At 40.2% G+C, this 26,326-nt stretch overlaps 2 protein-coding genes across 2 annotated transcripts in view; both read right to left on the reverse strand.

The window, feature by feature from the left end:
* LOC135208033 (alkaline phosphatase-like) overlaps positions 1-4,504 on the reverse strand; it is a 20,238-nt gene extending 15,734 nt beyond the window's left edge. The window contains exon 1 of the mRNA XM_064240152.1: positions 4,350-4,504. The gene's annotated coding sequence lies outside the window, so the exon portion shown is untranslated. The remainder of the gene's footprint in view (positions 1-4,349) is intronic.
* Positions 4,505-10,785: 6,281 nt separating this feature from the next.
* LOC135208034 (alkaline phosphatase-like) lies at positions 10,786-24,416 on the reverse strand. The gene is made up of 12 exons (XM_064240153.1): positions 23,892-24,416; positions 21,831-21,977; positions 21,283-21,387; positions 20,228-20,343; positions 19,859-20,051; positions 17,039-17,211; positions 16,274-16,472; positions 15,491-15,624; positions 13,949-14,147; positions 12,912-13,009; positions 11,772-11,895; positions 10,786-11,626 (listed from the first exon to the last, which is right to left on the reverse strand). The coding sequence occupies exons 1-12, from the start codon at positions 24,001-24,003 to the stop codon at positions 11,379-11,381; spliced, it is 1,848 nt and encodes a 615-aa protein (XP_064096223.1). The 5' UTR covers positions 24,004-24,416; the 3' UTR covers positions 10,786-11,378.
* Positions 24,417-26,326: the final 1,910 nt, after the last annotated feature.

Raw genomic sequence — 26,326 nt, forward strand, 5'->3', positions numbered from 1 at the left:
TCAGAAGATGGTGGAGAGTAAGATGGAAGAAGGAGAATATGAAAGGAGGTACAGTAAAAGGAACGAAAGTGGTAGCAGCTAAGGGCCCAAGGGACGCTGCAGAGAACCTAAAGTAATGCCTGCAGTGCATCGTGTGAGGTGCACTGACGACACTAACCCTTTACGGAACCTTTTTTATTCATTAAATCCCTTAAACAAAGTTCCTACTCTTCATTCAATTTGACTCTCCTTCAGAAAAGTTGTTAATTACAAATAATGGAACCGAGGCCTGTTTCCTATTTAGTAAAAATGAATACCAAAATAGCGATGCTTCTGCCTCAGGAAAGGTCTATTCATTATTTGCCAATACTAGACCAGAGGAAGTAGTACCACTCAATATGAAAATAACTATCGATACTTTCGTACGTAAATCACCAATCGCCAAAGTGTCCAACATCGACGCCGAGTGTCTTTCGTGTTTACAAATTGGTCGGGACAGATACACACGCCCCCTTCATGCTAACCGGTTATAACTAGTCGCGACAAACTGAGACCAAGGAACATGGAATCTGGTGATAAGGACAAACAGGATGGTCACACAAACATATTATTAACTGTTTGCCAGGAACGATAACGACGACACCAGCTTTGACAATGGGAGTTGAAAGAGAGAGAACAGAGAAGAGAGAAGAAAGACAATGGAGTGAGAGAGAGAACAGGGAGAGAGAGCGAGAGAGAGAGAGAAGAGAGAGAGAAGAGAGAGAGAGAGAGATAATGCCTTCTTAAAGACTGTCCAGGAGAGAGAGAGAGAGAGAGATAATGCCTCCCCTTAAAAGACTGTCAGAGAGAGAGAGAAGGAGGAGAGAGAGAGAAGAGAAGAGAGAGAGAGAGGATAGGGGATATAATGCCTCCTTAAAAACTTTCAAGCGAGAAAAAGAGCGAGGAGAGCAGAGAGAGGAGAGAAGAGAGAAGAGAGAGAGAGAGAGATATATATACTGCCTCTTAAAAGACTGTCATAGAGAGAGAGAGAATAGAGAGAGAGAGAGGAGAGAAGAGAGATAATGCTGCTTAAAAGACGTCAGAGAGAGAGAGAGAGAGAGAGAGAGAGAGAGAGAGGAGAGATAATGCCTCTTAAAAGACTGTCAGAGAGAGAGAGAGAGAGAGAGAGAGAGAGGAGATAATGCCTCTTAAAGACTGAGATCGAGAGAGAGAGAGAGAGAGAGAGATAGAGAGAAATGCCTCTAAAAGACTGTAGGAGCGAGAGAGAGAGATCGAAAAGACGAGAGAGAGAGAGAGAGAGAGATAATGCCTCTTAAAAAGACGTCAGAGGAGAGAAGAGAGAGAGATCAGAGAGAGAGAGAGAGAGAGAGAGAGAGATATAAGCCTATTAAAGACTGTCAGAGAGAGAGAGAGGAGAGAGATGAGAGACGAGAGATGAGAGAGAGAGAGAGAGAGAGATATATAATGCATACTAAAAGACGGTCAAGAGAGAGAGAGAGAAAGGAGAGAGTGAGAAGAGAGAGAGATGGAGAGAGAGAGAGAGCTAATGACTCTTAACAAGACTGTCAGAGAGAGAAAAGGAGAGAGAGAGGAGAGAGAGAGAGAGAGAGAGAGGAGAGAGATAAGCTCTTAAAAGGGAATGTCAGGAGAGAAGAGAGAAGAAGAGAATTGGAGAGAGAGAGAGAGAAGAGAAGAGAGAGGAGATAATGCCTCTTTAAAAGACTGTCGAGAGAGAGAGAGAGGAGGAGAGAGAGGAGAGTTGGAGGAGAGAGAGAGGAGAGAATAAATGCCTATTAAAAAGAATGTCAGAGAGAGAGAGAGAGGAGAGAGATAATGCCTCTTAAAAGGAACCCTTGTCAGAGAGAGAGAGAGAGAGACAGGAGAAGAAGAGAGGAGAGAGGGAGAGAGAGAGAGAGATAAGCCTTCTTAAAAGGACTGTCAGAGAGAGGAGAAGAGAGAAGAGAGAGAGAGAGAGAGAGAGATAATGCCTCTAAAAGACTGTCAGAGAGGAGAGGAGAGAGAGAGAGGAGAAAGAGAGAGAAGAAAAGACAGAGAGAGAGAGAGAGAGAGAGAGAGAGAGAGATAATGCCTCTTAAAAGGGATGTCAGAGAGAGAGAAGAGAAAGAGGAAGAGAGAAAGAGAGAGAGAGAAAGAAAAGAGCGAGAGAGAGAGAGAGATAATGCCTCTTAAAAAGATGTCAGAGAAGAGAGAGGAGAGAAGAAAAGATGAGGAAAGAGAGAGAGAAAAGAGAGAGAGGAGAGAGAGAGAGTAAACCTCTTAAAAGACTGCAGAGAGAGAGAGAGAGAGAGAGAGAGAGAGAGAGAGAGAGAGAGAGATAATGCCTCTTAAAAGACACTGTCAGAGAGAGAGAGAGAGAGAGAGAGAGAGAGAGAGAGAGAAGAGAGAGAGTTAGAGAAGAGAGAGAGAGAGAGAGATCAATGCCTCTTAAAAGACTTGTCAGGAGAGAGAGAGAGAAGAGAGAGAGATGAGGAGAGAGATGAGAGAGAGATAATTCCTCTGATGAAAAGAAATGTCAAAAGAGAGAGAGAGAGAAGAGAGAGAGAGAGAGAGAGAGAGAGAGAGAGAGAGAGAGAGAGAGAATGTGATTTATATATACATATCTATCCTGTATACACACTAAAAAAATACTTAAATTTAGAAATGACATCAAAACTAAGGAAAGCGAAATTATACGAATACTCTACTTAAATAACTAGTGCATGCTCGGCCATAGCTAATTAAACGCGAGCAAATATCGAACTGTCGTGATTATTAATGGATAAAAAGCAAGCGAGTGATGTACTACCTTCAGACTAAGCATTCCGTTACAGCATAAATTATTTTTTTTTATTTTGTTTAATGAAAGCAGTGTTTTTTATGTTTTATAAATGTACATCCAGCGGTCTGGTTAAACTGCTTTAACAACGGGAAGAAAATGTACAGAATTATAAAATGTACAGAATTTTTTCAAATGCGGACATTATTTTTTGACTCCCAGAGGAAGTTGTGTAATTGAAGAAGCTCAAGCGAAGGTGGAATACATGAATACCCTAATACACCCTTCTCGCATATGAATAAATTTTTATCTATTTGATTACTAATTGATTTTTCTCCTTTTTAATAAGTGGGGTCTCTTCTTTCTGTATTTGCCTTTACCTCCTCTTACTTCCTCCTAATGAACACCACAATATTCTTTGGGGGCTTGAATTTCAAGTCAGCGGGCCACTTGGGTGGGCTTGTTCCATATGGGTGGCTTTCATCTTCTGAATAAAAGTATAGTATAGTATATTTGTTTGTATTTATTTGATAAAAGTTCATAAAACTAGTCTAAAATTCGCCGAAGCAATTTAATGCTTCTATGGCGATAACATATGACAACTTTGATAATTGTACATAAAAAGATATGCAGACTTTACAAGATAATGTTAAAATATACAAATAAAAATAAATGGGTCAAGCTCAATTTGACAGGTTTATATTACTAAAAAGCGTATTGAAATACAAAAAGAAGACAGAAAGAACATTCATACAGGAGCCAGTGAAACAGATACAGGTCCAGCTTGTCTGTCTCTATGGTGTTTTACGCGACTTCCGAACCACATCGAGAGTGAACTTCTACCACCAGAAATAGACATCTCTCACACCTCAATGGAATGCCCGAGAATAGGTCCAGCTTGTTTTCCAAACAACGTTCAACGTGAAATAAAAGATACTTAGGTACCTAAGAGAGGCTTTAAAAACCACTGTTCAGAACTACTTAAAATACCAAAATACTTACTGTTGGGCAAGTAACAGTTTTTTGTAATTTCCAAGAGAAACATAAAAGGAGTCTTCATCTTACAATAATAATGATAACAATAATGTAGTGCTACTATAAACCTTCTGTTGGATAGAAGAAAACCAATGTGGTCAAGCAGCCAGCAATGCAATTACTCTCTATCGATAAGGCCCGGGCTGGAGGACGCCAAGTGTAAACGTTGAATTTTATATGAAATTGTATCCAGCCACTGAATATGGGATGAAGTTGTTGGCCTCATAGCCCTTCAAATTTACAGCAACTAGCCACCAACTACCTAATACCAGCTGGCACACCACAAATGTAGAATTCTCTAGCCTTCCTGTGTGTTCCCCTAAATGTCTGATATCAGAAAGTTCCTGGAAATGTGAAGGGAAACTTTCAAAATCACTAATTTAATAACGCGAGAGATTTTCGAGAAGATTCTAAGTAGCTGAATTTTATCGGTGCGTTTCGAAAAGGGTAATAATAGTTAATAGAACGTTTTTGCAAGGGTACAGAGATATACATATAATAGTTCAGCAAGGATGAATAACGCCTCAAAAATGCCGGGCTGACAAAACCTACTACTTACGTGAGAGGCCAACTTTGCTCAGTAATTCCAACGACTTTCGTAAACCACCATCACAGTTTCTTAAGAGACACACGTCTTTACCAGGCTACGTCAGCTGACCAACTGCTTGATACTTATTACTTACAGCCAGGTAGTTGATAGATCATACCTGCCCGCTCGGCAGAGTTGCCGACGCGGCTAATAACTTTCCAAGGATGAGCGTCGGGAGGGAAAATTCGAGTTGCCAGTTCGACGCTTAAGCCCCAAGGATAAGCCTTGTGGGGAAACGGAATTTTCGAGTGAGTCTTTGCGCCATAGTTATGAGGAAGGAGAGCAAATGAAGACTTCCTGTGTTTAGCAGGGAGCATCCTTGTAATCAGACGAGTGATTGAAACTGTCATTTTCTTGCGAGAGAAGGAATGATTCATGATTCCCCGTGGCTAGAGGTCACGGCTGTATTAAGGCCTGGGCGATAAGGCAGGCCATATTCGATGCATGCTGACCGGGTGTTGAACGCTCGTTCTGAGCGAATGTGAACGTTTATGAAGAGTAGTGAAGACAACGAGAATAACGCTTGTAAATGTACAGTACTATTACGTTGACAGAGCTTAGGTGCAAGATTTTGAACACAAAAGAACACATTGTGTTTCGATGCCGAGTTTGGGCGCCTAAGGCTTCAGAGCTGCAATGTTTTTTTCATTGCTCTGTTTATCTTTCCCACCTTTGTTTTCATTTCATAACCCCATTTTTTATATTTATTCGCATCTTCTTTTATCGCTCGTCTCCATCGTCAGAGCTTTTATTGATTATTTTTATTAATTCTCATAGCTTCGTTCGCGCTTCCTATCCATTTAACTTTGTTTTATCTGTTTCGTGATTTTTTTCTATATATTTCTTTGTAAATGATTTCTCGTCCCTTAGTGTTGGTTGTACGTTTTTAAATATCATTATATTCGTCATCAGGTCTTTCTCACTAAAACGGGGGTTGATTCAAATTTATGCAACACAGTACTCACTGCTGCATTTATTATTATTATTATTATTATTATTATTATTATTAAAAGCCAGAGTAGCGTTGAAAATATTTATGTACAGAGCTAAAATACTTTTAACACTACTGTGGGAATTATTATTATTATTATTATTATTATTATTATTATTATTATTATTATTATTATTATTATTAGATTTTATTGAAAATTAAAAGTCACTGTAGCATTGAAATTTTGTTTGTACAGAAAATATTTCCAACACTTGTGGCTTGGTTTATTATTATTATTATTATTATTATTATTATTATTATTATTATTATTATTATTATTATTATTCAGAACTAATGCTGACAAATGAAGAAAACGAAAAGCTAATAGAGAAGTCAGTAAAATTTTCCTACTTCAAAAATTACCTTTGAATTAGATACTTTTATTTCCTTGTTTGAGAAAGGGTCTTCAAATCTCAATAACCTTCTATGTTTTTTCCCCCAGATTATTTATTTCCCTTTCGGATTTTTTCCAGACCTATTCTTTCCTTCCCAATGATCTCTCTTTCCAGATTTATTTTGCCATGTTTTAAATATATATTTTTAAAATTTCTTTATTTTCCGTTGAGAGAGATTCCAGACTCTTAGTTTTTCCCTTCCGGGTATTATTTTCCCTTCCGGGTCAACCTACCACTCCGCTGGACTCCAGGAACCCTCATCCGGAGTGGTCCATCTGACACACAACTCCCATTCGACCTTCGCTGACGTATTTCCGTCCATTTACTCTTAGAAGTCTTCTATACTCTTCCGAGTTCCTCCTCTCCCAATAAACCCTCCTTCATCCCTCCAAAAATCCCCCTCCTCCATTTTGGTACTCCCCGCCTCCCCCCGTTCATAGAACAGAAAGGGGCGTGACAGAGTTTTGTAACAATGTTACTGCATTTCCGATATCGGTGGAAATGAGGAGTGCTTTTAGCCTCGAGGTTATCGTGTGCGCTCGCGCACGCGCGCATCTGTATGTGTGTGTGTATGAGAGAGAGAGAGAGAGAGAGAGAGAGAGAAGAGAGAGAGAGAGAGATTCTTCGGGTGCAAATCTACAAGAGTGTAGGCAGTGAAAAGTGAAATTCAACATGGCGACCACTCCGGCAACTATCATCACCCAAGGTTACCGATTTAGTTACCAAACATCGTCATGTGTTTAGATAGCTGGCTCTGCCGCAGCGCCGCCGCTCCGGAGTCTGGACGTTCAGTTAATAAGACCTCGGTTGTGTGTATGTGTGTGTACGTGTGTGTGTGTGTGTGTGTGTGTGTTTAGAAGCTTTCTCTGATTTCTGTTTGATTTTTCAGAAAAGAAGAGATTGGAGCTCCCCCCTTCCAACCACTCTTGACATGCAAACCCTCCCAAAGGCTTATAGAAAGTAAAATAGAGAGGGACCGGGTTGGTCCTTTGACATATTCAAATTCAAATTCAAAAAGTTTATTGATATACATCAAATGGAGTGTAGCAGCATGCTGCTATACTCACCTACAAAATTCAAAAGATTCCAGGCAAAAATAATAATAAATACGTAAATAAAAATTAAAAACAGTAATGAAAAGCAAATATTTTACATGAGAAGAATTTTAACTTTGACATATCAGTTCCCAAGACGATTGTTTATCTTCAGGACCTTCGGGAAAGATCTCTTTCGTCAAGACAGTTCCGGCAACTGTCATGCAATGACGTAATATCCGGAAACCTTCGTCTACCTAACATAACACTTGGCTGTTTCCTTCTTTTTTTCTCGACACCTTCTTCCTACAGTGAGATAGGCGCTAGATCTTTCACCTGTGACCTTCGTCGCTTGCTGTTGTTTAGTCGCGGTGTTGTTATTGTTGTTGTTATAACCCATAAATCTTTTGCCTGAAGGGAAGTTGGTCACTGAGGATGACTGAATCCTTTATAGCTAAGACCCTCACGGTCGACTAAAAGAAAACATCGGATAACCAGGATACAGGCTATTATAGTCTATTAAAGCACATAACAGAACATTCTGGAGAGGACTGTATAATTACACGTTTAAACAGCCCTCATTTTCGACAAAGAGAATTCTCCCTCGAACGACCGAGACAAACACACGAAGGAAACTCACGGTTGTGTAAAGTAACAGATATTACATCTATTTTCAAACGTTGCATAGATTCATAACAAACCTTTCCCCCGTAGGGAGGTAGAGCCGTCAGTGCACCTCATTCTGTGCAATGTAGGCATCACTTAAGGTTCTTTGCAGCGTCCCTTCGGCCCCTAGCTGCAACTACTTTCATTCCTTTTACTGTACCTCCGTTCATATTCTCTTTCTTACATCTGACTGTCCACCCTCTCCTAACAATTGTTTCATAGCGCAACTACTTTGAGATTTTCTTCCCGTTACAGGGCAGAAATTAATGATAAATGCTGATAATTACTTCGCAGACAAGTGACAGCTGAACAATTCACCCACGAATAGAAACGTGGTTCATTTGCTTGCTCTTTTTATTTGAGTAGCGACAAGCAGTGGTTCAGTGGCAATTAAAAGAGAAGGAAACCCTCTTTTTATTTGAGTAGCGACAAGCAGCGGTTCAGTGGCAATTAAAAGAGAAGGAAACCGAAATAAATCATTGCTTCGCAACATGATAATACGCATTATATATACTAGCTGACCAACCCGGCATTGCTTGGGGAAAAACTGAAGCACTCAAGAAGCTTCCCTACACCATCTTGGGCTGACTGTCCCTTTTATCCAGAAATTACTATACTGACCTGTCCAGGGTAACTCTGAATGGCAACCGATAAATTCTCGCTCTCCAACCTTCCCCGTTTCTTACTCTCTTTCTTCTCCCTAATACCCCCTCTACCCTCCCTCTCTCTATGTCACACCCTGCCCAATCCCGACCCTCTTTCGTGCCATTGATGTCTTACCCCCACAGTACTCGATAGTAAATTCTATTTAGTACGTATACCAAAAATCGAAAGTCATATTATTTACTACATATACACCGAAAGTCAGGTATGATTAATTCGTAACGTTACTAAGTCTACAGGCTGAACTAGCCCCGTTTCGGGGAAGGCGCTCCGCCCCCCTCCGGCGCCTTTTGTTGCTTGAAACCCCATTATAAATCATCTAAGGGGTCCCCACTGTAACCCTGCCAAGTTTCATGCCCATCGGACTAGCCTTTTGGCCGTGATTGAATGACAGACGGACGGACAGACAGACATAACGCCTCAGTGGCGTGGTCGGTATGGTGTTGGCGTACCACCTCGGTGGCCGCGAGTTCGATTCTCGGGCATTTCATTGAGGGGTCAGAGATGTTTATTTCTGATGATAGAGGTTCACTTTCGACGTGGTTCGGAAGTCACGTAAAGTCGTTGGTCCCGTTGCTGAATAACCACTCGTTCCATGCAACGTAAAAACACCATACAAACAAACAAACAATCAGATCAGCCGTTTGGCCGTGATTGAATGACAGACGAACGGACAGACATAACGCCCATTATAGATTAATTATATAATTCTCTAACACATACCGTCTCAAATGACGTCAATATGAGACAGGCTGGGGCGGATTTAGGGGGTGTGCCGGGCCCCTAGGCCGGTGGCCAAAGGGGGCCCTCTCATTTAAGGTTAGGTTTCCGGAATTTATTTTCTAATTGAGCACCTCTAAATCATGATTTTTATCATTATTATTATTATTGCTAGTTAATAAATTAATTTGTATATATTTTTAGTTATTATTATTATTCTTTTTTTTTTGCTGAAGTGCGGGGCCCTAAGCCATGGCCTGCACAGCCCCCCCCCCCCAAACTAAATCTGCCACTGGAGGAGACATGTTTTAGGCAGTAAGTCCCCAAATTTGGCGTTCATCACACGTAGAGTGTTGTATCTTGTTATTCCTTCACTTTGGCTGTAAGTTATTTTTTTTATCACTTACTCGTGATCATGAACAGCTATAATTATCAGGCTGATTCATCTTCGTTTATTTTTAAATAATAACAATGGAATGAATAAAAAAATCAATAAAATAAAATAAAGTAAAAATTGCGTATAATCAAGGCCACCGAAAGTAGACCTATCTTTCGGTGGTCTCGGTATAATGCTGTAGGACCCGAGGCCCATGAAGCCTTCAGCCACAGTCTGGTGGTGGTCTTTCCTATAGCTTTGCCAGACGCACAATTATGGCTAACTTTAACCTTTAATAAAATAGAAACTACCAACGCTAGAGGGTTGCAATTTGGTATGTTTGATGTTTGGAGGGTTGCTGGTCAACGTACCCATTTGCAGCCTCTAGCTTCAGCAGTTTTTAAGATCTGAGGACGGGCGAAGCTGGCAAAATAGTTTCCTTTTGCAGAAAACTAAAAATGGACTCAGGCTCCACCTAGCTGTATTCCTCTTGACTCCTACTCGTGTCCTTTAGTACCTTTGCGGCCTTTCCTATCCAATGTCTTCTTTGTCTAGTCTACCTCGAAGACCAAGGTTGATCTTGCGTGAGGCTCTGTTTTAGATTTTTCATTTCCTTGCATTTATGGGAGGATACGGTGATGGGGGTGGGGGACCCAGCAAGAGAAAAGGTGGGTGGCGGGGGAGAGCTAGGAACGAGAGAGAAAACTGTCGTAAAGTCTTAGTGGACACCGAAAGAAGAAGAAGAAGAAGAGAAGAAGAAGAAGAAGAAGAAGAAGAAAGAAGAAGAAGAAGGAATCTAAGAATTTTTTTCTCTTGCAGGGTTCAGGAATACGGTTTTGTCATGCTTCTCACTATATATATATATATACATATATATATATATATATTATATATATATATATATATATATATATGCACAAGACTTTGTCATGCTTCTCACTATCATTATCATCGATTTTGCCACGTTTTCCATTATCTTTATCATCGCCATGAAAACGAAATCATTGTACTTCAATGTCCCGGGATGAAAATGATATAAATACGCTACATGTTTGAGGTTCATATGAGGGAATTACAGACGTTGAGATGAATTGTATTCATTTTATTTCGTCTCACTTGGTGTTGTTAACAGCAAGATTTAGTACACTTATGGCTGTTCAGCTTTGAGGAGAATTTCTTGGTAAGTTTGTGGTCTGATTATTCCTAGGGACTATCTTCACTAATAATAATAATAATAATAATAATAATAATCATAATAATAATAATAATAACAACAACAATAACAACGGTGACCGCTCATTGCCTATCGTATGACTCAGATGTCGATAGACAGTCCTGAACCGAATTTATGCCTACTATCGTGTATCTATATGAGTGTAGACAGTACACACACACACACAATATACTATATATATATATATATATATATATAGTATATATATATCTATATATATATATATATATATATATTTATATATATACATATAAAATATGTAATATATAATGTATAATATATATATACAGAGAGAGAGAGAGCGAGAGAGACGAGAGAGATGAGAGAGAGAGAGAGAGAGGTATCTCTCCAGAGATCGTCATGGAGTCGCTAGCTCCACGACTTTTCTAACCCATACTAAGACCCACCACAGTCTAACTAACAAATACAGAATTCAGCGCTCATTCTTGAAGAGAAAGGCATTGGAATTTAATGCTACCAGTCTTAGGCGCTCTTCTTTACTAGGAAATCGGATCCAGGTCCTCTACTAATGAGAGTCGTGTTCATAATATTCAAATATGAATGCAACAGTGTCGGTGACTGCAACGTTTTGCATATTTGAAACACCTGTGGCCTTGTGCCTTTGACAGTCACAAAGTTCTTGTGCACTGAAAAGATCCATCGAAGCACATCTGCTTCCACGAAAATATCAACTTAATTGACGACTTTTGCGGACAACATGAACGCTATAAATAAGTATCCTTCGCTGCCGCTGGTCAGCTGAGTCACCTCGGAATCTCATCAACCGCTGACTGAATGACAACGCCCTCCTCCGCAAAGTTCTGTTTTTGACATGTATTGCGAACAGACGAACTGGCACACTGACGTCTCAACACCCAAGGTCAACACAGATCATCCGTCCGACTACAATTAAACGAAATTCAACATATTATGTTTAGAATGTTCATAAGTTGCAGTAACGCGACCATGTAAACAAAGAGCCAACTGGCAGCGTTCGCTGTAGCGGGAGCTCCCCTTCCTGCATACTCGCCCAGGGTTTCGTAGGCGTTGGAAGGGTCTCGCACCGAACGAACGCAACCGTGGTAGGGCCCGATGCAGGCAGCGTAGCCCATGACGTGAGCCACGTAGGTCTGCTCGTGAACTCGGTGGAACAGGTGAGCCATGGGACCTGGAACGATATTAATAAGGTATTTTGAAAACGGATTATATTTTAATTGAAGGGGAGATAAGTTCAAGAAGTTAGACATCTGGTTTGGGATGAGGAAACCTACTGTGGTGTATATGCTGAGAGAATCACATCGTTGGGTAAATACCTGAAGCATAAACGGCCACGTCTTCCCCTCCGTGGGTTTCAGATCCATCGTGGGTTGGGACGCCCGAGGGAGATACGAAGTCCTTGTCATTTGTATTGACACCAGTCAGGTTTCGCCTTTGGACCTAGTAAGGATTAATGTTATTTGATTTTCAGTGGTGAGGCCTGTGGGAAGGACTACCTAATATCCTTGTGTATGTATAAACATTCTCATTATACTTCACATTAGGCACTTGGATGAAAAATAGGACGATATATATATATATATATTATATATATATATATATATATATATATATATATATATATATAATGTGTGTGTGTTACTGAGTTATCTTTCCATCCAAAAATGACTCAAATATTTATGCAGCTTTGCAATTGCACAATATTTTATGTATTTACTTGCTGAAGATATTAGGACTCTGAACTTTGCAAGTATACTACCCAAGGGGTATCTTGTTACACAGAAGAAAGTAGATATATGGATATCCACTGTATTTTGTACACTGAGACTCTTGTATATAAGTATGATTCTAAATGCATGGGACTAAGTATGTGGTTCTAAATTTACTGAGAATGAATCAAAAGTCATTAAGATTAAGTCACACGATGACATTTGTCCAGTACTATTTTTGGCAATTTTCCACCAAAATCGATCGACATTTAGTCCACTCAGAGCAACAGTGGGAATGTGTGGGCTCTTGTACCTCTTGAATAACCTCGGTATTGGCTAATATGTCCTAACGTTAGTCAGAAATGAGCTAAAATAAGCTAAAATAAGGAAGAGAAATGGGATCATGATGGTGTCACACATGCTTTTTTCTAGCTTATATGAATGTCTAGCCTATATACTATAAACTTTCAATTTAAAGTAGGAACCTGAGCAAAAAAAAAAAAAAAAAAAAAAAAAAGGTAAAAACTTTGGTACTTAGGGAGTGGAAAGAGGGAGAAGGTTAAGTATTCAGGGAAGATGGAAGGCAGCAGGAGGCTGTTGAGTGAGGGAATAGGAAGTGACAGTAAGGTAACCAATAGGAAAACTGGGAAAATTGGGGTATTTAGGGAAAAATAGTGGTAAAAGTAGGGTACCAAGTTAGTGAAAGGAGGTTGAAAGTAGGGCGTGTGAGGGAAAACCAGATCTTACTTTATCATTCCAGGTGAAGTTGTATCCAGGGCCGTTGGTGAACATCAGCGTCGTGTAAGGCAAGCCATCCGACACGTCCTCACTGGTCTCGATCAATCCTGCAGGATTGACTTCTTTTATACACTTGAGATCCACTGAATGGTAGTCTAAGATATTAGACCAGGGGTTCTTAACAGCCTCCATAGGTACCCCTTGCTGGTAAAGAACCACATGCTAGGGGTATGGGACTTGATCTCTGGATATTTGAATATAATTGATTTTAATGTGTCACTGTGTACATGGGCACATTTTGTAAATAAACAGCTATATAAAACCATGAATGCTTTTGGTTAAGAACTCCTGTATTATACGTATTCAATGGAAGTTCAGTCAATGACATTTATATCTCAATATCCTAAAGGATAAATAGAGCTAGGGCATTACTCAATAAAAAAACCATAGATTCATAGTCTGGTGATATTCAGGCAAGGAGTTTATAATAATAATTACTAACATTTTACTGACAACCGTAAAAGGAAGGTTATTCCCTATTGCCAATGATGGCAGAATGACACCCAATCTACTAACAATAAGAGAAAATGTCTCTATGACCTATACAATGTAAAATTGCAGCAATTATTAGAAAGTAATGACCTTACCTATTGTCATCGGCGCAGATAGACATAACTCATGCAGCATGATCAGATATCTTGACGTGGGAGCTATTTCCTCTATTGATATAGCAACCACAAGCAAGATTTTTATGGCCATTTTAGGATAACGTGATCTAGAAATTACTGTCTCCCCGAAGATATTTGTCCCGCTAAAGTTGCTGTGCCATTTCCCAGGGTGCCTATCTTACCTGAGGTTGAAATGATAGAGGTTTTAATCAAGTTTCCTTCTGTTCCAGAATGACGTTACCCGGGGTTGAGTCAAACATCTTACTGAGCTCGTTTTCATGTCTTCGAGGCATAACATGGCGACTGAGTGGTCTTCTGCTTAAGATACAATCACCCTTTCCAGGATGGCGATCTCGTTGCCCATGAAAGGTATCTTACCCAAGATATTGTTGCCCCTCTCCGGGTAACCATTCATCGTCATGACGTGGGAATGGTCGGCCGTGACGACGACGAGAGTCTCCTCGTGGTCGACCAGTTCCAGGGTCCTTTCCAGAGCCTCCTCGAATGCCAGAAGCTCTTCCAGGGCTCTCTTCGGCTTGCTGTAGTGGAAGCCGTGGTCGATCCTCCCGCCCTCCACCTGGAAAGATGGCCAACACAGGGTATTTAGGGAGCGAGGAGGGGGGTTCAAAGGAGTTGTTTATGGATGACAGAGGTAAAAAGTAAGGTATCTAGGGAATGAAGGGGAGGTAAGTAAGGTACTTGACGACTGACTGGGAGGTAAATGTCGGGTATTTGAGGGATTGAAGGGGAGGTAAAAGTGAAAAATTCTAAGCATTTGAGGGGAAGTAAAAGAAGTGTATTTCAGTGACTGAAGGGGAGGTAATGTAAGGAATTTTAGGGATTGAAGAGGAGGTAAAGATAAGATATTTTTGGGATTGTAGGGGAGGTAAAGGTGAAAAATTTTACGGATCTGAGGAGAGGTAAAAGAAAGGTATTTTAGTGAATGTAGGGGAGGTAAAGGTGGACTATTTTAGGGATATGAGGGGAAGTAAAGATAAGATAATTTTGGGATTATAGGGGAGGTAAAAGAAGGGTATTTTAGGGACTGAAGGGGAGGTAAAAGTAGGGTATTGTAGGGATTGAAGAGAAGGTAAAAGTGGAATATTTTAGGAATTGAAGGGGAGGTAGAGATAATATCATTGTGGGATTGTAGAGGAAGTAAAGGTAGGGTATCTTAGGGACTGAAAAGTAAGTATTTCACCCTTCACCCCTAAGATACCTAAAATACTGAGGTACATGAGGGAGTGAAATGGAAGTAAAATTACAGCAATTTAGGAGTGCGAGTGAATTAAAGGTCGGGTATTAGAGAGGTAAAGGGACATAGAGTATGTAAGGAGTAATAAGGGCAAAAGATTAATTACATAAAAGTGGGGTAGCTGCAGCCTAGAAGAGGGATAAAAGGGGTGCTAATAAGGCGTAAAAAAAAAAAGAAGCGCCTCGGTGGCGTGGTCGGTTTGGTCTTGGCCTGCCCTCTCGGTGGCCGCGAGTTAAATTTTCGGGCATTCCATTGAGGGGTCGGAGATGTGTAGTTCTGGTGAAAGATGTTCACTCTCGACGTGGTTCGGAAGTCACGTACAGCCGTTGGTCCCGTTGCTGAATTACCACTGGTTCCATGCAACGTAAAAACACCATACAAACAAACAAAAAACAAACAAAATAAGGCGTAAACTAGATATATGGGAGGTGGAAAATGTAATAAAAGTGGAGATATATAGTGAGTTAAAGAGAAAAGCAGTGAAAGTGGGAAAATGAGAGGAATTAAATTAATACAATAAAAATGGGGGTGAAAATGAAAATTAGAGCCAGGAGAAGAGAAACATAAGAACAACTGAAAAACAAACGAACAAATATATGGAATATAATGAACGAATAGGAAGCAAAACAGAAGATATAAAAATTAGAATAAAAATGATATATTACCAACAGGAAGAATCCTTTGTCGTGTCTGCGCAGGCGCCTGATGGCAACCTCGACCATCTCCTTGATGTGGGGCGTTCCTTGGGAGCTGTTGTCCCTGTCCACTTCGTAGGGGACGTGGAGGTCCCCAAACAACCCTGTGGAGGTCGGGAGGATAGGAATGAATCCCGGAGGAAGCTCTAGGAAGGCAGGAAGACATTTCCAAAGGGAAGAAACAGGCAAAGTAGCGAGTATGCGTTTTTTTTTTATGATTGAAATTGTCACGTTTCTTCTCGTTTTCGGTCATGTAGGTCTATCTCATTTTCATTTACCTTTATTCAACTGAATCGAGGACGAATACCTGAGCAGATTAGTAGATTTACTTGAAGTTACCTATATCTAACTGAATCAGGGATGTATACCTGAATGGATTCATAGTAGATTTACTTGAGGTCATCATTACTCAATTGAATCAGGGTTAAATACCTGAGCAGATTAGTAAATTTACTTGAGGTCACCTTTATTCAACTAAATCAAGGTTGAATACCTAAGCAGATTCATAGTAGATTTACTTGAGGTCATCATTACTCAACTAAAGCAAGGTTAAATACCTAAGCAAGGTTAAATACCTGAGTAGATTTATAGTTAGTGTACTGACTCTCCCTTCTCTAACACCATTTGAATGTCATCTAACAGAGGAAACTAACCCAAGATGAACCCGGTGTTGTCTGTAACGAAGTACTCTTTTGTTGCGTGAAAACTGAGGCCTTTTGCACCATCTCTCAACATCTACCAAGAAAGACTCACCCAAGATGAACTCAGTGTTTTCGGCATCCACGGCGCGCAGCTCTGCCGTCGAGGTGGCGTAGGAGTACGTCTTCCCTTCGGCCTCTCTGTCGGACTTCCATCGGCTGACCAGATCTCTACCGTCCCCTCGGACGCATTCCTCCTCCTCGCCTGTCGTCAAGGGGGACCCCATCTCCTGGCGTCCCCCTCCCATGATCACCTGGGAATCAATGAACTCGGGTGATTAGTAGGCAGCACTGGTCTGCGTCAGGGCTGGCATGTTGTGCATGTATGAGTCTTGCTTTTTAGATCACGTTTGCTTTTGCTTGTTCATCAGTGATTCAGCCAAATATTTATGTATCTTCCTTCTTTATTGAGATTTGTTTTTGTTCATAAATTGGGCTAATACTTCATTTTCATTAGACTTTTTTTAACCTCTCTTTTCTAAGTCATAAATTCGGATGGTACTTGCACTTTATTAGTCTTATTTGGCACTGACGAGAGAGAGAGAGAGAGAGAGAGAGAGAGAGAGAGAGAGAGAGAGAGAGAGAGAGAGTCTCATTCACTCCACCCTCGATTCGTAACAATCTCCTAACAGCCAGGTTCAGAGATCATTGTCAGGGTCAACAGACGATGAATTCCAAGTCAATGATCCAGCATCTTCTCTCTTTGTCCTGATGTCGAGCACAGGTCCTCTTGACTGTTAGTCAAGAGTGAAACAGGAAGAAAGAGGGAGAGAGAACGAGAGGGAAGACAATTAAGAAGAAGAAGAGGACTATACTTTACCTTAATATTTCTCCCAGGTTCGTCTTCGACCAGCTGTCTAGCAATATCCTTGCAGGACAAAGCGTCCCCTCCCAAAGCCTTGATCCTGGTATCACACTGCCACTTGCGACTGGGTGTCTTGGCATACAGGGCGGCAGGTGTGGCGTGTGTTACCTGTGTAGTTGTCACCACGCCTGGCAAAATAACAAAAGAAATAAAAGAGTTTCTTTTTGCTATTGTTATTATCATCAGTTCCTTGTTGGACGAGTCGGTAACGTGCTCCACCAACGATCTCAGGGTTCGGGTTCCATTCCCCACTCGGCCAACAAGGAATCAGGGGAATTTAGTTCTGGTGATTGAAATTCAATTCTCGATGTGGTTCGGATCCCACAATAAGCTGCAGGTCCCGTTACTAAGTAACCAGTTGGTTCCTAGCCACATAAAAATATCTAATCCTTCGGGCCAGCCCTAGGAGAGCTGTTAATTAGTTCAGTGGTCTTGTAAAACTAAGATATACTTAATTTAGTATTATTATTATTAATTCAGAAGATGACCCTATTCATATGGAACAAGCCCACAGGATCCATTGACTTGGATTTCAAGCTCCCAAAGAATATGGTGCTCATTTGGAAGACGTAAGAGGAGGTAAAGAGAAATACATAGAGAATAGATACCACTTATTAAAAAGGAACAAATAAATTAATACATGAATTAAATGCATCAAAATGCATGGAGAAGAGTATTAGGTTAGTATTGCATTTCATCTTCGCTTGAACTTTTGAACCTCATTTTTGTAGCATGGATAGCAGTCAGGGAAACAGAAAACTTTCAAGTTAGTGTTGGATTATACCAGGTGTCAGCATTAAGCCAATTTTTGTTTGTGCTGGTCATGGATGTATTGAGTGAAGTGATCAGGAATGAAGAGCTGTGGGAGTTGTTGTACGTCGATGATCTGGTGATTACTGCTGAAAATGAGGAGGACCTACAGAGAAGGGTTGGAGGGTGGCAGGAGTCTTTAGAGAGGGGTGGCTTAAAGGTGAATGTGAATAAAACAGAGGTTTTACTGAGCAGTAGGAAAAATAGAGACAGAATAGTAAGCAAGAAAGAAGAGACTTGATTATAAAACAGGCAGAAAAGTTTAAATACTTAGGATTGATATAAAGCCGAGAGGGAGCATGTGAGGCTGAAGTTGACAGTAGGATAAAAGCTGCATGGGGGAAATGGAGAGAGGTAGCTGGAGTGGTATGTGATAAGAAAATGCCAGTCAAGTTGGAAGTCAAGATCTATATAACTCAGTGGTAAGACCAGTCTTAATGTATGGAGCAGAAACATGGGCTCTAAGAAGAAAAGAGGAAGTAAAGCTTGAGAGAACAGAGATGAGAATGCTGAGGTGGATTATGGGAATATCGCTGCTTGAGAGATTGGAAAATGATGAGATAAGAAGATGGGCAGGCTCAGTAAAGATTACAGAGGTGATAAGAGAGTCACGATTGAGGTGGTACGGACATGTGTTGAGGATGGATGACGAGGAGAGAGTGAAGAAGGCTTGGGAGGAACCTGTTAGAGGAAGAAGATCAAGAGGGAGACAGAATTAGAAGGTGAGATAAAGTGAAGGAAGATATGGAGAGAAGAGGTTTGGTGGAGGATGATGCCTTTGATAGAAGGCAGTGGAGGAGGAGAAGGCGCATCAGGCAACCGACCCCTTAATGTAGGGATAACGGTGGGAAAGAAGAAGAAGAAGAAGATCGATGTTATTTTCTTATTTCTTTAATTAGTCTTATTTCTGTAATATTTATACGAGTATGACTTATGCATTAATGTTGTTCGGCAAATTTGTTTGTAAATACGACCATACGGAAATTTTTAATGATTCACTAGCTTGTTTCACTACTCGACTGGCTTTCAGACCTAAGAATATCTAAAGTCCAATTACTTCTCGTATCAGACTTCTAGAGCATGTTAACATTTCCAGCAATGCCTGGCTTTCTGGAAGACTCTAAAGTTAATCCTGAACCCGACCTTCTCTTTTATCAAAGCGTGGGACCAACATGAATGCAAAAACTCCAAAATTAAAAAAAAAAATACTCAAAATTGCATGAGTCTTGAAATGGAAAAACAAATCCACAGTTATGGAGAAATACATATTTTCAAAAATAAAGCTTTCGAGGAAAGCTCTCTTTAGAGATTTATTTTCATATATATATATATATATATATATATATATATATATATATATATATATATATATATATATATATATATATACACACACACACACACACACACACACATATATATATATATATATATATATATATATGAGTCACCGTGATTCATATATACGCATTAAGATACAAATGTCCTTTAATATCTAATTCGCTCTTCAGTTAACATATATGAATTCGATTCCCCTCTCAACCAACGTGGAATCAGAGGAATTTGTTTCTGGTTATTAGAAATTAATTTCTCGACATTATGTGGCTCGGATCCCTCAATAAGCTTTAAGTCCTGTTGCTAGGTAACTAATTGGTTCCTAGCCAAGTAAAAATATCTAATCTTTCGGGCCAACCTCAGGAGAGCTGTTCATCAGCTCAGTGGTCTGGTTAAACTAAGATATACTTAATATAACTGTGGATTTGTTTGCCCAGACTCAAAAATATCAATTTTGGGTATTTTTCCATACCATCCAGGCATAATATTCATGAGACTCCACAACAATTCTTCATAAAGGGGTCACCGAAGTAATAACAGCCTGTGCAGACGCAATGCCATCCTCATCTGTCGACAACAAAAAGAAGCCTGGTACACAACCTGGCACTCAAAGACACCATCCTAACTTACCGGTTTCTTTGCCAGCTTCTTGGGCCCATTCCAGAATGGTCTTGACCCTATTTTTCTCTTCCAGGGACGCCTTGCAGTCATTGAGCTTGACTCTCCCATTGACTCCTAGTGTTTTAAAGTTGCCTTTCACTCCTGAGAGGAACGCTGTGGCGGTTGCTGCACTGTCAGGGACTTGCTTGTCCAAGTTGTAAGTCTGTGGAATGAATGATATTTTCTTAATGAAGGTACTGGCTCATTCAGATGTTGAAGAAACTCATTTACTATATCTATTGGCACTGTGAGATTTTGTGCTTAAAACTCAGCGCTTGAAATTCTAAGCTAAAGGTATCTTACCGTAGCAACAAAAAAATTTTTTTTTCCGTGAGTTACCTTCAAGAGACCAATGTTAGGAAATCTCTCCCATATGAGGTACCCTTCTTCTCCCGCATACCCTCGCTTTTGGCCTTTCAGGATGCGACCTGCTGTCACAGCGGCGACGCCCATTCCTGTGGGAGCAAGAGGAGGAGGTGGACAAGAAATGGTCAGATTACCAAGACGCTGATTTACACAGTAAGAGAGTTGGATGCGACATTAAACTTCAGGTAGGTTAACCACTGAAGGTGGCTAGACATCTGAAATGAGTCATCTTGCTGCAGATCTTTACATGGCTTGTGATGCTATGTCTGTGCACGAAAGGATATTAATTTTGCTCAAACGTTACTATTTGGCACAGTTTTTGTCTGGAAGACTAAAAGAAATCAGAAATGGTATTCTTAGAGAGCATCTTATTGGTTCTTCAAAGAATTTTATTATAAACCCGTTTCCTGATAGATAGTCTTAAGAATAGAAACTTTGGTTAAAGATTCATATTCCTACCTTTCTTGGGGAAGAAGCTAAATTAATATAGAGGTAGGAAAGGGTACAGTACCTAGAAGGATGTCTGAGGATTCTGTTTCACATACCTAATCTGAGGAGTAGGATAAACTAAATTGCTCCAAGAACTTTCTCTGACTTACCTCCTCTGATGAAAAGAAAAATGTACAAACAAAAGGGACTTTAAGGACTCTCTTTCACATACCATCTCCTTGGGAAAGGTTGGACTTTAATGACAGGGATTTTTAGCAGTCCATTGCGCTTCAAGTCTCTGAGGAAAAGGATGAACTTCAGCAGAAGTGGCTGGGAATGTTTTCTTCTTCCCAGTGGAATAGAAGTACTACTCAGTACTGACAACAAAAGAGACTTTGAGGAACTTCAGTTAACTCTTCCACAGGAAGGGCACAAGTAGAAGAGAAGCAGCCCCAAAATCCCCTTTCACTTACTTCTCCTCCAGAAGGATAAGAAGCACAATGGAAGTGACAAACGGTTCTCTGTCACTCAGGCTCTCAAGGTTAAACTTCAACGGTTACTCTTTCAAACAAAGAGTACACAACTTTTTACATTCTTACCATCTCCGAGGAAAAGAATGACGTTTTTGGCGATACTGGTGATTCTAGGCTGTGCCAGTGCTTCGTTGATTTCGTCATTCCCAAGTTTCATCCAGTATTCTGAATCTGAGATCGAGGAAAATAAAAGATAATATATGATTTATACCCCTATGGCTTTGTATGTTCCCCATTGCCTACTCTGTTTTTCTACAATACACGCTGACAGTCTTCGAAAGAGTAAGTCTAGTCATTTTATATGCTAAGCATTGCTTTTGTTATCAAAGCTCCACAGAGCTATTGTATTTTAAATGCATTTCCAAAAGAAATCTTCTGAGCAAAGAAAATTACATTGCAAAAAATAAGATATGTTTTTGTTAGTTCTAACTTTTTTTAGCAGTCAATGCGAAAGGGACTCGGTCACTTGTTAATTCTATTGTTCTCCAGCCATGAAAATGAGGTCATTGTAATTACTGCTATATCCTACCACCCTCTACTTGTGAAAGTTAAGCCATGTCCTGTGCTCCTTAAATGTGGCCTTCACACTAGAACTACTTCGAAGCTTATCTTACCGTTCTCGTTCTCTTTTGATGATGGGTAGACATGTTCTGCTTGGATCCATCCATGCGTAAACAAAGAAACGAGGACAGTCAGTCTAGAGGGCGTCATCGGAAGACTCGTCCTCTGGGAGCGTTTGGTATTCCTTATTGCAGATGGTACTATGTTCACAAAGACAGAACGGTCATTTTTGTAAGTGGAAATGAAATACTATCTCAGGAAAGGCAGAGTAAGTAAGAAGAATAATTGCTCTCATCACCAGAGGAGATTCTGAGAGATGTTCACAAAAAATGTAGCCTCTTTAAGTCAAGCATTAGTTTGTGTTGAAAAGTTTAAGTATCAAATCGTTGTTTCCCTTTCAATTGATGCAATTAGGTAATTCTTCAAATGTGCACAAACAATTATTACGCTTATTGAGATGGAGGGAAGAGTCTTTATCCTTCAACAGTGACTTATGATTCTTGGCAAGCCACCATTTCACCATTTCCTTGTTATGAAAAGGCAGTCCTACTGCTCTCTATATTGCTAAGCAACATTCTGTTCCAACGTCTACAATGTTTCAAGGCTATGGTTTATACAAATATTAAGCTATCAATTCCATAGCCTTGTAAGAAGCAAATATCTACTATGAATCATATTTCATATGATTCATGTCACAAAGTATGGAAGATTCATTTTCGTTGTAGGAATTGAAAGCATAAAATGTTATTGAAACACACAACACAAATAACCCAAAGAATAAAGACAGCAAATCAAAAAGTAGATCATTATCTAGTGCAGTACAGCATGTCGTTACACACCAGTGAGTGTATTACCATTGTGTCGATTCAGCCTAACATTCTACTCTTCCCCGTTGTACCAAAATATATATTTATCTATATATCTTTGTGACGACTCATGCAGGAAGCAGGGACCTGGTGATCATTCGCTGCATCTGTTATTGTCCCCTCTTGTTATATATGTTTACATCACGTGGTTTGCATTACTCCCCTATTGCTATTGTTCTTGCATCTTAATACATTTTAATTATTTACTTTTTTCTTCTTAGTAAGCAAGATCTCTTCTTTCTGTATTTCCCTTACTTCTTCCTAATGAACACCATATTTTTTGGAAGCTTGAATTTCAACTCAGTGGCCCCTGTGGTGGGCTTCTTCCATATGAATAGGGTTCATCTTATAAGAAATTCCCGTTGTTTATACACAACTTTTATATTGACTCCTGAAATAGGAGTTATTGGAATGGTGCTGAACATTTAAATACAGACAATAATTGTCATACAGCAAAACTCATGGAACGATGCATGGCACTTCCATTGTTTTAACAGAATCCATAATTGCAGTTTGAAAACTAAAATTCTTAACTTTAGAGAGCGAACATGACTGGTAGCAATAAAAGGCTCAAAGACATCATCGTCCAGTATACATTATCCAGCAAAGCTGATTATCTCTCATGAATATGTTCACGATTAGCCTCGCGTGTTACACTTCCGTTAATAAATATTCGTTTCAATGATCACACTCGTTAACAAAAATAACAGGAGGAAACGTATCCGTCTACTAGAATAAGTGAATGGAAAGAATCACGAATCATTCTTCTTTATTCCTGAGAACCTTAAGAGGAAAAGGAAAAGTGTAGAATGATTCAAAGTCTAGATTAAAAAGATAAAAGTATCTGCTGATAATACCATTGAATTCAATAGAATATTAAAAAAAATATCATTGAAGAATCTCTTTCCTATCTTATGTGAGAGTTGTCGGTGCTGGCAACAGAAGGATTCCATTTTGCGCGTAAAAGAGAGAGAGAGAGAGAGAGAGAGAGAGAGAGAGAGAGAGAGAGAGCGCAATCTCCCACATTCAGCGAGGGGAGATTACAGTCTCGGGTTCCGGTGTGATATATACTCTTTAATTTGAAATCTTTAGCTGAAACGGAGGGGACTGGAAACGCCACGGAAATTTTTTCAGGGCTCGTCTGAATCTGCGTAGTACCTATGACATTATTCCATCACGCATAACTGCCGCTATTATCTGCAAAGGCAACATGAAAAACAAGAAAAAACTGTGACAGGATATACTCACTTAACACGAAGAATTGAAAACAAATAGATGCTGCAGATATCACGCGATAACTCCAGCCTCGCCACGTACCACAGTCTCGCACATACGCGCACACAGAATCACAGACACACATAGAAGGGTACCTCTCCTCTACACACCCTCCAAAACACTGGTTCCTGTCGCCGGGTTGATGTCGCTCTTTCCTTATGGGTGAAGTCACCTCTACAAGAGATGGAAGAAGAAGAAAAAAATGTCGCGCCGCTGGGGGAAGGAAAACAAAAAAATTTATAAGACCAATTTAACGCTAGGCTTAATTTTTCTCCTGGGTCGTTCATTGTATCCTGGCGAGAGGCGAGATAGTTTCTCGTTGCTGGAACATATTATAGTATCATTTTTATTATTATTAAATATGTCTCTGGAAGACAATGGCGTTCTTCAAAGCTGGGAATGAAACGAGAGATCTTTCCTTGATAAATCGTTAAATCCTCAGGCTGGCTCCGCGAAGACTATATAACTGTCTTCATTGTCACAGGGAATGGAACTAGTTCAAAACTGCTCCACGGACGTATTATTATTATAATCGGGTTCCTGGCTGATCGCGTGCCTACTTGACCGTTCTGGTTTGTGGCGGTTACACTGCCCATCTGCTTCTGCTTAGTAGGGGGAGGGGAAGCTAATCATAAGTTTGTGTTTGTGTGTGAGGGGAGGGGGACGAAAGGTCAGGTCTTGAATCAAAGGCTTTCCTCGTATGAGTTCAAGGAAGAATTTGGGATTGTTTCATACTTCCCTTACGGAGTTTGGGAGTCCTCTCTCCTCTGAGAACGTTGGCTGGAGTTTATCCTTTTCAGAGCATTGTAAGGTCTGTTTGTTCGTTACCACCGGCAATAACAGAATTATTACTTGAAGATGTCTGGCAACTCCAGACGAAAATTCACCACAAGAGAGAGAGAGAGAGAGAGAGAGTATATAAGCCAAAGTAGAGTGGAGGGATAGAACGGGAGAAAAAAAGTTCATTTCCAAACTGGAATGAAAGAGAGAGAGAGAGAGAGAGAGAGAGAGAGAGTTTTATACGTCAAAGTAGAATGGCGAGAGATAGAGTGGTAGAGAAAGAGATCATTCCCAAACTGCAATTAAATCGAGAGAGAGAGAGAGAGTCCTCATTATTCAGAAACGTGCTGTTTCGGCAATCGGACGTTTGGACAAACAAAATCCGCAGACAACAAAAACATGACGCAACAACAGCCTCCAAGGCGAGATCTCAGAAATGGCTGTCATTGTGAGAAATCTTTTTATCTCCTTACCTCCCGATAACAGGGCTAAATAGCGCCTTCCATGCTTGTAGTAGATTCCAGGATAAAGCTTTCCAGTTACTCATATACAAGTACTAGCTTGGTTCTGCATAGAATTTAATCGCGTCTCTATATTCCTTAGCATTGTTACGGGATTATTTAGATAAGTTTTACGGGGCACCGCCCTTGGAGTTGTGTCATTACGGAATGCTTTGAAACTCATTGTGACAGATTCTCAAGGACATTCTGACATCCTCCTTCGATGGGTAAATCGTTCGCCCAAATCTGACCAAAATAAAGACAACCTCGCACATGGCAATCGTCCGGTTGTTTGTAGTTCAGTTTAAACCAGGTTAAGTGAGATGCAAAACATTTCATCAGTCAGTTTGGAGCCTTAAAGGAGTGAAGAACACGGAAGCTCTTTTGACACACGTTTCAGTGTTCTGTAAAAGAGAACTGTTAAGATGGCTGTGTCTTTGTCCGTCCGCACTTTTGCTTTCCGTCCTCAGATCTTAAAAACTACCGAGGCTGAAGGGCTGCAAAGTGGTATGTTAATCATCCACCCCCCCAGTCATCAAACATACCAAACTGCAACCCCCTACCCTCAGTAGTTTTTTATTTTTTATATTTTATTTAAGGTTAAAGTTGGCCATGATCTGGCACGTCTATAGGTGCCAACATGCAGGCCAGCACTGGGACGTGGCTAAGAGGTTCGTGGGCCGTAGCTGAGAGATTAACACAGCATTATAAGTTGAACAGAAAACTCGATTGTGCCAAAGAAACTTCGACGGATCATTTATTTATTCGCCGAGGATGAACGAGGACCTTCCATCTCAGCATCCAGCAACGTCTCAAAGACTTGAAGACTTGCTGGGTTTGTAATCTCGGGGCCAGTGTTCGCTCCTCAGTGGGAATGTCTACTAGCGCAATATCCTAAGGTATGCTTCCGATATAGATACTGTCATGAGTGACGCCCTGGTAGGGGGTTGGGGTTACCCGGCTGACGTCTGCCCGAGAGGGCTGAAACTGCTAACTTTAATTTTGAAAATGTATGCACTCAGAAGCGTTCAATCATATTGTATATGATGATATGATTGGGTGAAATGAAATTGAAAAATGAAAAAGCATGGTCATAAAGAATAATAACATGAAGAAATATAACAGGAA

The sequence above is a fragment of the Macrobrachium nipponense genome, chromosome 34 (genome assembly GCF_015104395.2).
Source record: "Macrobrachium nipponense isolate FS-2020 chromosome 34, ASM1510439v2, whole genome shotgun sequence".
Taxonomy (NCBI): domain Eukaryota; kingdom Metazoa; phylum Arthropoda; class Malacostraca; order Decapoda; family Palaemonidae; genus Macrobrachium; species Macrobrachium nipponense.